Raw genomic sequence first — 10,235 nt, 5'->3', positions numbered from 1 at the left:
AATTCCTTGCGATTTTTCTAACTTTGTTTTTGGGATTTAAAATAATAGTGATTAACAGATCTGTTTTCTTAAGGATATTTTTCTTTGTGTGGATGGCATGGTGGCTTTTCTAAATGTGTGGCTGCATGTGCCAAAGCACAATTAACTTCAACACACTTGTGCAATTTGGTGTGTTTTTTTTATGGCGAAGAGGAGAACCAGATTTGGTGTGTTTTCAAAAATGCATGTGGTCCTCTGAGTTGAGAACTCCAAGTTCCACTAAGTCACTTATGCGTATATCCGTCTTTTCATATGAGAGTCAGGAGGAACTATATAAAAAGCTTAATACTCAGCTGTTTAACCCAGCTTTGATACAAGACTTCATCCAAGGTTGAGTGTTTGGGTCATGCTTTAATATGCAATGGAAATAAGCTCTAGAAGAGAGGGACATGAATAAATATTTTCAAACCTGGGTGCCTAAAGCTAATCCCCTAATTTTTTTTCTCCCAGAGGTCTTAAGGACCCAATGGGAAACTCCACTGGACTTGTGCTCTTAAAATCACAAAGGCATTCTTAAAAAACAACCAAAGCTCCCACTGAAATCAATGAAAATTGTTGGTGCTCAACATTTTGGAAAATCAGGCCATTGTTTAAGTACCTAATTTTAGACACCTAAATTAGATCTTAATTGCTTTGGCCAAAGCCATTTTTAAAACCCCCTCAACACAGTAGTGACTATTCCAGTGGTAGAATTCTCTGCAGGCTGCAACTTGATGGAAGTATCTGGGATGTGAACCTAGGCTGTGATAAAAGCATTTTGAGATCCAGCATCTAGAGGATGCTGCAGCATGGCCCACAGACTGGAAACAGGCCTAAATCATAGTAAATCAGCTTCTGCAATCTGGGTAATATGTAGCTGAAAAGGAGGTTCAGAGTCACTGAGGGATCAGAAATTCTGAACCTTGGAAACTGAAAGAAGAGAACTAGCATCAAAGGAAATCGCATAAGTGGAAAAAGAGACCCTTGGGATATCCCAGGGAGCAACAGATCCGTCTTTTTAGTGTTTTCAAAAAAGTTAGAGGATAGCCAAAGCTTGATAGCAAAAAGGCAATGCAGCAAAATCTATCAGCTAGCCTTCGGGGACCTGGAGATGAGTCTCATCAGAATAAGTGAATATAAATGGTACTCAATCAAGGAAGCATAAAAAAAAATTTTGCAAAACGCAATAGATTATCTGAAAAAAAACCCAGGAGCAAATCTGTATGCAATGGAAATCTGAAAGCTCCAAAATAATAACCGACATGTCTAGACAAACCAAGCAAGTACTGTATCAGCCTGACCAATGTAAGCAGAGGGCATAATGCTGCACCCTCTATACAGCCAAAACTAACGCTGGAAGTTTATTCTTGTAAGGAGTACAGGATCAGGCCCTTGGCTAAGAAAGACTTATCTGGCCAATATCCATTCACTGCAGACCTGTGCATGGACAATCTCAATGCAAGGAGCTAGACATAAGAAATCGAGTCCTTACTTCTACAGAGGGTGCTCCTGGAACTGTTCTCCTTTTACTCTGAATAACCTTTGGCAAATGGAAAAAGCCCAGGATTCCAGACAGGCTGACTTAAGGTTTTCACAGGGAAAACATGCTCTCACCACTGCTTCAGCCTTAAAACTTGACTGGGCCCAAGCCTATTCCTACTGACACCAGCCCGAGGGGATTTTACCTGCTGAAATCAGTGGGATCAGCCAGGCCCCCACCTATTTCCACCAGTTTCATGAACACTGAAGCAGCAATTAATGGTTTTATTTAAAGGCAAAGATCTTGTGATTAGGCAGTCTGTCTTAAACTTTAAGGGAAATTTTAAAATGTGGAGCTCTGGGGAGAAATCTTGTATCCCCTCACTAAGGAGAAATGCACAACAAATAAACACTAGCCTAAAAAGTTTCCACGCAGTTGGGGTAATAAAGAACATAACCGAGGTTTAGAATGAAAAGAAGAAGGGTTAGTAAAGTTGATCTGCTGACTTATTTTTGCTGTCTAACTTTTTTGTAATGTGTAGGCGTCACATCCGGGAACAATAACACAAGAAATAAACTTGACTATGGATTTATAATGTAGCCACTTTTGACGGCAGACCTCCCCCCTAAAATATTTTATAAATCCATATAAAAGGGGGGAGAGACGATAGATGGGGGGGTGGAATTGAGGAAGGGAACTGAATAGAAATCCTGCCTAGAGCCAGCGCCTGGGGAGAGGGTTGTTGGTTTTGTTTTTTTCCCTTAAACCTGAAAGTATTTGGAAAATTAAAAGAAAGCCTTGTCTATACATAAGTCTCATCCCTTTTCGGATAGACTAGTGCCTCAACAATTTGACTGGCCTATTGTCAGTCTCATTTTGAAGCCCAATATGCCAACTAACCATTTAAAAAAAAAAAAACTTGGAAAAAATTCTATGATGTGACCATCTGTCATGTCAGTGGAAGCTCTTTCTCCCACCCTCCTTTCAGAAGGGCTAGGTGCAGCGTACCTTGTGTGTGTGTCCATAATAAGCCACCACAAACATGAGTAGCCAATCTGGTGGGATAAAACTGAGCACTGAGTCTATGAACTTCAAATCAATTGGACCTACCGAAGTGCTTTTAGAGTTAAAGGGGAAAGTGCCCTTCAGACTGTGTTTCCTCTCAGGCCATTGCTGATCTGAAATGGAGTTTTGTTTTTCCTTAGAAATGTCAGTCATCGCCGATCTAGGCATGTGATATTTAGAACTAAAGCCTGTTCACCCCCCATGTGCTTTACTTTAGTTCAGTGTGCTCTAAGCTAAAGAAGAGAGGAATTTGAGGTATACACTGAGAGATTTGACAAACGCGAGCTGATTGCATCTCTCTACAGTAAACCAGCTGAACTGAGCCTTCCTGCCTCCCTAGAAACAAAAATCTCCTGTATTTATGATTTCTTTGAAATCTTTCTGGTCGCGTAGCCCCTAGGGGGTTTCAAATCTAAGGGTTTCTAGGGAATAAATACAATAAATTGAACCCACGGGAGTCTGTAATATCAGCGAAGTGTCTCCGTCCCCCTGGCCTCTGGGTTGATGATTATTGAGTTAAGCTATGGGGTGGTTTATCTAGGAGCCTGTTCGGCATTACAGGCGGTTGGCATTTATCGAATTGTATTTGGTGTTTCGACAGGGCAGCAGCTGTTGGAGGGGAGGGCACGAAAACCAGTCAGTTTACCCCGCATGGGTACTGCCCTGTTTCCCCAATTGATGGGAATTCTAGGACATTAAACCCACATCTGGTTCATTTCCACTGGTGATTTCTGAGGGGACCTGAGCGTGCCAACGTAAAGGAAAGGAAATTTTGAGGCCGATCGAACTGGTTTCGGACGTGACTCAGCCAGGCAGGAGTTCAGGCTTCTCTATATAGCGAGGACTGGAGATTTTCAACTCTAAAGGATCCTTTTGTCAGTTTCGTCTTTGCCTCCTCTCTGATGGTTCTCACCCTGGCTGCTCTCTATTCGGCTGCAAAATCTAGGGGGGGTTTAACAGCTGCCTTCTTTACCTTTACTTAATGATTTTAAAATCAAAGTTTTTTCCACGCCCATAAAGACACCAGCTCCCGGCAGTTACTTTGAGTCATGAAATAGACAAAGCGGAAATTCAATAGCACGTTTTGCGTGTGTGGTCGGAATCGCTAGCAGCTGCTTCAGATTTATTTATTTTTTAACACTTTCGTTTGTGCAGGGGAGGCAGAATTGTTACTTTTACTTAAGAAAGGTAGGAAAAGTCGCCCCGGCACTTACATTTGTCCTTCCTTATCGGATTTCCAAGGCTCTGATTATTCAATAGCTAATTTAAACAAAGCGGATAGAAAAGATGTCAAGTATCCGGAGCATTTAGTCCTTAATTTAGAATTTAAAAAAATATATTCCCAGTGCACATTATTGGGATTAAAGGAGTGTAAAACTGAGGGAGCGCAGCTGTTGTGTTTACCCATGTGGGGTTTTCCCCAAATCAGTAAGTGGTTGCCTTTTTGCCAAAAAAAAAAAAAAAAAAGTAAATAAAACCCATTTTTGATTCCAGTGCTACAAAAAGGAACTAAGTTTGTTTATGGGATGCGGGCTATTGCATATCGATTTAAACTTGAGAAGTCCAGGACAATGCCTGGCATGCACTGCTGAAATTTTATTAAGGAGCCCTCTAATTGTAGCGAGCCTGTGCCCGAGTCGTTAGGAATTGAATAATTGTGAGCGGTATTTGGAAGCGGGGAGGATGCAGCTGCTTGGCCCAGTTCAGCGGTATTAGTGCTGGAGATTTGACCACCAAATGGTCGCACCTGTTCCTCAGCCGCAGCGAGCTGCAATTCATCACGGCAGTTTCTCACACTGCTAAATATGGGGCTCTTTTTAAAATCCCACTTGTTGAAATTCCAGTTGTTTGGTATCCGACGGGAGCTTCTCCTCCCCACCCAGGACTCTGCCAACCGAAGCGTTCTCACACCTGGGTGAAGCGAAGCACGCCCCCCCGGGCCCTGGACTGCATTCGAATTATTCTCAGCAGTGGCCCGATCTTGCCAACCTTCATGCGATTAATCCTTTCTCACACGCTTAGCCTGGTCGATTTCAGGGATGACTCATATGCCCCCTAATTCTGCAAGGGAAAACGTCTCTATTCGTTTTGCGGGGAGGGCAAGGAGTAAAAGTGGTGGTAATCGGGGGGAGTTGAAGAAGGCGCTGCAAACTCTTCCCTATATAAAACTCCCCTATTACAAACTATTTGGATTACAGGGACGGTACCCTATTGCTTGTTCACTTCCCCCTTTAATTCGCCACAAGAAAAATTGGTAAATCTCGTGAATTAACCAGGCTTCCTTTATGAAAGCACCTACAGGAAAGTGATACTGAAGAAACTGGATGAGCCGTGTGTGCGGACATTACCCACTGGCCTCATTAGCCCGATTGAAATAAAATCTTTCCAATCTAGCGAGGTTCATTTGACCACAGCTTTCTCCTCCATCCCTTGCTTCATTTAGCGTCGCGATAGCTCGAGAGAGGGACCCTGCGGGTTGGTGCATTGCAGTCGGTTGTAACCCCCTGTTTTCAGCCATAAGACGGGAATTTCTGGAGGACGCTAGAAATAGAAAATAGCTTGGCCTCCTAAGGGACAGAAAACTCGCGCTGACGCCAGCATCAAGGTGCTAAAAAGGGCGTGTATGGATTGGAAGCAAGGCGTCTCTCATTTAACAGAGAGCTAGCTCTCTCCCTTCTGTTTTAAAGACACTTGCTAGCGGCGTTGCTTGGGGTTCATCGCAGGTACAACCGGGGGTCGCTGTCTGGACGATTTTCGTCACAGAAGCAGCTTTTGATCTGCTCTCCGCTATTTCGGTTTTTGCCAAGTGGCCGTGATCTGGGGGGACTTTCAGCCGTGCGGGGCAGGAAAGCCTGCGCCGAATACGTGGCCCCCGCTGAATATGTCGTGCCATCGATATTACATTCCTGGATAAGCCCCCAGATGGGCTGGGGGTAGGGACGGGAAGAAGGATCGGGCCCGAAAGCTGGGCTGTCCTATGGGGAAAGGCGATGGCTGGGGAACTTATTCTTACCTCCGACAGCCTCTTTCTGGGAGCTGCTTTGCCTTGAGCTTGAAGATGCATTTTCCCCTCTCTGTCCAACACCTGTCCGGTAGCAGCTTTCTTTAAATCAGCAGGGAGCTGAGCATCCCCCTGGGAAAGCGTGCGCTCCCGTCCCAAGGGGCAGTGCAAATAACCTGGCTCCTTGGGAACGGTCTGTCTACGTAGGGAACCATAAAACCTGCATGTGGCAAACTTAAGACCTGTTAGGGGTCTGCAAGGCGCGCTGGTGCTAACCAAGCGTCGTGTTAACCCCATGCGGAAAGCGTCCCCTGACCCCCCCCCCCCCGACCCTCTGCTCTTTATACACGTATCCGGAGCTGCATCAGGAAAGCCTTCTGCCCTAGCTCTCTAGTTGAGTGCAGTTTTAGTGGGTGGGGGGTGGATTTGATTCGCAATCCGTATTTTAGCATCCGCGTGTTTTCAGTTCCACCCTCTTGCTCCCCCTTCCCCAGGAGAGTCAGGTCTGCCAGTATTTTGAGCTGTGATTTCCCCCCCCCCCCCCATTCCCCATTCAGTGAATTCTTGAGACCAAGGGACAGGATCAGGGCATTAGGATGCACTTAAATATCACAGTCACACTTGGTGCCTAAAAAAAAGCTGCCTGGAGCGATGTTTCAGGTAGGGAGGCAAAGCGATAGGCGTGGGGCGTCTCCTTCGGTTGGGTGGCATGGGTGTGCTGCGAAATCTCCGGCTAACGCTCCTTTTCGGTCTGCTGGGAAGGGCTGAGTTTAGCCCGGCATAGCTGCACCCGCAAATCCAGGCTCAGAGAGGGAGACTGTGAAGTCCAGGGGAGGGGGCTTTGCCCAGGGACGAGCGTGGGGGTTTTGCAAAGGCAAAGCGGCGGGCGCAGGGTGGGATTAGAGTCGAGGGATGGATGCAGAAGCCCGGGGGGAAGAGCTACGGCCGGTGGAAATTCCCTCCCCCGGCTGCACTCGCGGCTCGGGTGTGAGGGAAGGGAAGGGAAGGGGCTCGCTTGGCCCGGGTTGCCCCCAGGGGTAAGTGGCAGAGAGGGGCGGCCGGCGGATGTCGGCGGTGGCTGCGGCACGTGATGCGCTGTCTGCGGTATAAAGGCCTCTGGAACAGTTGCAGGCTTCTCAGTGTGTGAGAAGTTCCGCTGGGTCTGAGCTCGGGGGGGAGGGCGCCTTCCCACAGCCCCCCCTCCTCCACCCCCATCCCCTTTTCCACCCCTCCCCGGGCCCCTCCCTCCCCCAGACTCTGCCAAGGAGCGATCGCAAGCCCCCAGCCCCTCTGTGTCCTTCCCTCCTACTCCCATTCCCCCCCCCCCGCCCCCTCCAGCCGCCACCCGGATCCTGCCTTGACTGTCTCCCGCCCGGAGAGCGGCGGGAAGCTGGGGAAGGAGCCGGAGCCTGCTGCCGGCAGTGCCCCGTTGGAGAGAGAAGGGAGGACCGCGCAGCCCCAGCCGCCGCCGCCGCCGCCTCGGGACCCTTCCGGGGGCCGCCGCTAGGTGGGGGGAGCCCGGGCCCGGCTACCCGAGAATGACTCTGGGCAGGAGCAGGAGCAGCGGCTGCGGGATCATGTCCGAGAACTCCCCGGAGGAGGAGCCGCTCTCCGAGGTGGAGGACGTGGATATCGATGTGGTGGGCCCCCCCCAGGACGGGGGCAAGTTCAGCGAGGAGGAGGAAGAGGAGGAAGACGAAGACGGCGACCCTCTGGGGCTGCCCAGGTCCGGGGCCAGCAGCAAGGCGCGCCTGGGGGGCTCCCCGGAGAGGCGGTCCCCTTCGGGGGCGCCGGAGCCGGCGTGCGCCCGGGGCGCAGCGCCCGGGGAGAAGCCCCCGGCGGCCGGGAAGAACCCGCTCGTGAAGCCGCCCTACTCCTACATCGCGCTCATCACCATGGCCATCCTGCAGAGCCCCAAGAAGCGCCTGACGCTGAGCGAGATCTGCGAGTTCATCAGCGGCCGCTTCCCCTACTACCGGGAGAAGTTCCCGGCCTGGCAGAACAGCATCCGCCACAACCTCTCGCTCAACGACTGCTTCGTCAAGATCCCCCGCGAGCCGGGCAACCCGGGCAAGGGCAACTACTGGACCCTGGACCCGGAGTCGGCCGACATGTTCGACAACGGCAGCTTCCTGCGCCGGAGGAAGCGCTTCAAGCGGCAGCAGCCGCCGCTGCACCCCCCGCACCCCGAGCTCCTGCTGCGCGCCGGGGGGGACCCCGGCCCCTTCCTGCCCGGCTTCCCTTACGGACCCTACGGCTACAACTACGGCCTCCAGCTGCAGACCTACCAGCCCCCCCATCCGCCCCACCCCGGGGCGGGGGGCACCTTTCCCTTCCAGCCCCCGCACTGCCCGCCCCTGCCCGGACCTCCGCCCCCGGCCGCCTCGGTCTTCTCCGGCGCCCCCAGCTTCCCCTCCTTCCTGGGCGGCGAGCTGAGCTGCAGGAAACCTTTCTACCACCCGCAGCTGAGCCCCACCGCCCTGCCGGCCGCCGCCGCCCTCCTGCAGACGCTCAAGGCGGACAACAGCCACGGCGGCGGCCACAGCACCCCCCGGAGGCCTTCGTTTTCCATAGACAACATTATCGGGGGCGCGGCCCCGCAGCCCCACAGCAGCCCCCCCACCTCCTCACCTTACGCCGCGGGCCAAGTTGGGAGCCAGGCTCAAGTCCTGGCCATGCTGACTCCTGCTTTGGCAGCGGCACAGAACCCCTTAAACTTGGCCCACGAGTCTCTCCTACAGCCCGGACAGAACTTTCCCAGCAAAATCACAACTCTGAGTAGCTGTCCCTTTTAAAAGAGAACAAACAAACAAACAAACAAAGCCCCCCCTTCAAAAAAATACCTTCCCCCCCTCCCAAATTCTCCTCCTGTTGTGTTTTAAGGTAGGAAATCTTTCTTTTTTGTGTTTTTTGTCTCGTTCGCATCCAGATCTCTGTATCTCTTCCTTCTGCTCGAAAAAGAATTATAAACCACCCCCCTCCCGACTCCAAAAGTACATTTATAAAGTGTCCATACTGTACGATGGGAAATTCAGCTGGTTAAAATGTAACATTTTATAGCTGTTAATTTTTTTTTTTTAAATCGATCTCGGGTCTTGGAAACATTTTCTTTGCGGGTTGCAAACGTCCTGGCGAGAGAGCTGGGCTTGAAACTTACAAGGGGAGTTTACAATGTCTGGGTATTTTTAAAAAGCGTTCCTTCAAAGCTCTGATTTTAAGGGTTTCCTCAAACGTATGCATATTTTTCTCCTCTCGAGGAAAATGTTTAATGATCCGATATTTTTTTTTTAATCTTGGTTTGATTGGTTTTACTTCTAAGGCACCATCCAGTATATTTAAAAAAAAAAAATCCGTGAAACTCAGGACCTTTTGAATGAGACGTATTCAAATACACATTTAAAAGATCGGAGATATCAGGAAGCTTTATAATTTTCATTTTTTTTAATCCCAGTTTTTCCACCCCTTAAATGTGCGGGTGGGCGTTTTCTTTTTTAATGTATCTGTAATTATTTGTATATAGATTATTGGGGAGATAATGTGCAGATTCCACTCCACTCTCTTCACTGGTTGTGCATCCCGTCCTATCTATTTTATTGGGGGAATCTGTGAATACTTTGTGGAAAAGGCCAACGCAGTTTTGTCCACCATGGTGTAAATTAATAAATGTCTGTGAACTGTTTAAAACAAAACCCCAAACGATGGTTCGTTCTTATGTATTTTCTTAATGTAAGAACTGATCACCCCCCACGGTAATTCCGGGCCTCAGAACGGAGTGATGTAGCTATCCAATTGACAAAAGTTAGAAACTGAGTAACTTATTAAAAATAAAACCACTTAGATCTCCGTGGAGGGGGAGGCTTCTGGTTACTTGAAAACGAAAGCTCCGGCTAAACTGAAGCACCAAACTCGTTAGGTTTTAGCTGGCCTAAATTGGAACCGAATTCTTCAATAGACATTGAGGAAAGCGGACTAGAAGGACAGGCGGTCATCAATATATTGATTTTGGTTTTATTTCCCAGGGTAAATGTTTTAGTTCCTCTTCTTACCCGGTCAGAATTTAAAAGTTTAAATTTGGCTTTTGCTCTTTTTGTAAACATGCCCCCCCCCTTTTAAAAAAATCATAATTCAAGGTTTATAAAATCTCCTTTCCATGATTAGACTTTTAGTTTTGGTTCTACATGGGGCAACCACTTGAACTGCTGTTTTCGCTGTTGCCAGGCTGTTCCTAAGGAAGGAGGGGAGAGAATACGGTGTGTGTGTGTGTGTGTGGGGGTGTTTTTCTCCCCCTTTTTATTTTGTTTGGAAACGTTGACCCATGGGAAAATAGCTGAAAGGATTTTGTTTTTCCTGGGGCTCGAGGAGTTGGGTTGGCCCAATGAAACTCGAGCGCTCTGCCTACATTTTGCAACAACTTACGAAAGTAAATAAACATCTTGCAACCTCCCTGCCCCCCCCCCCCCTTTTTTTGTATTGTCACGCAGGAACTTGAAAGCAATCGGGTTACTTTAAAGAAGCATCCTGGTCTCTTGTGCAGCAAGCAGGGAAGTTGTGTTCAAAGAGCCTTGCCCTTTCAGTGAATTACACCAGACTGATTCAATCCACCCCTTCCCTCCCCCCCCCAATATTCATTTACCAGCTTCGCATTGTGCCAATAGACTCCGGCCCCATAGA

The 10,235-nt window shown here is 49.0% G+C and overlaps 1 protein-coding gene across 1 annotated transcript; it reads left to right on the top strand.

Annotated features, from left to right (window-relative positions):
* The first annotated feature begins 6,721 nt into the window (after nt 1–6,721).
* Nucleotides 6,722–9,253, top strand: FOXD2 (forkhead box D2). Its single transcript, XM_048860613.2, has one exon. It carries the CDS (start codon nt 7,103–7,105, stop codon nt 8,357–8,359), a length of 1,257 nt encoding a protein of 418 aa, XP_048716570.1. The 5' UTR covers nt 6,722–7,102; the 3' UTR covers nt 8,360–9,253.
* Nucleotides 9,254–10,235: the final 982 nt, after the last annotated feature.

Source organism: Caretta caretta, chromosome 8 (genome assembly GCF_965140235.1).
Source record: "Caretta caretta isolate rCarCar2 chromosome 8, rCarCar1.hap1, whole genome shotgun sequence".
In the NCBI taxonomy this organism is placed as follows: Eukaryota; Metazoa; Chordata; order Testudines; family Cheloniidae; genus Caretta; species Caretta caretta.
Note: the sequence above shows the minus strand (reverse complement) of the source record. Positions and strands in the feature narration are given on the sequence as shown.

Excerpts from the sequence above, each read along its gene's own strand:
- FOXD2 (XM_048860613.2), top strand. The coding sequence starts at position 7,103 with ATGACTCTGGGCAGGAGCAGGAGCAGCGGCTGCGGGATCATGTCCGAG.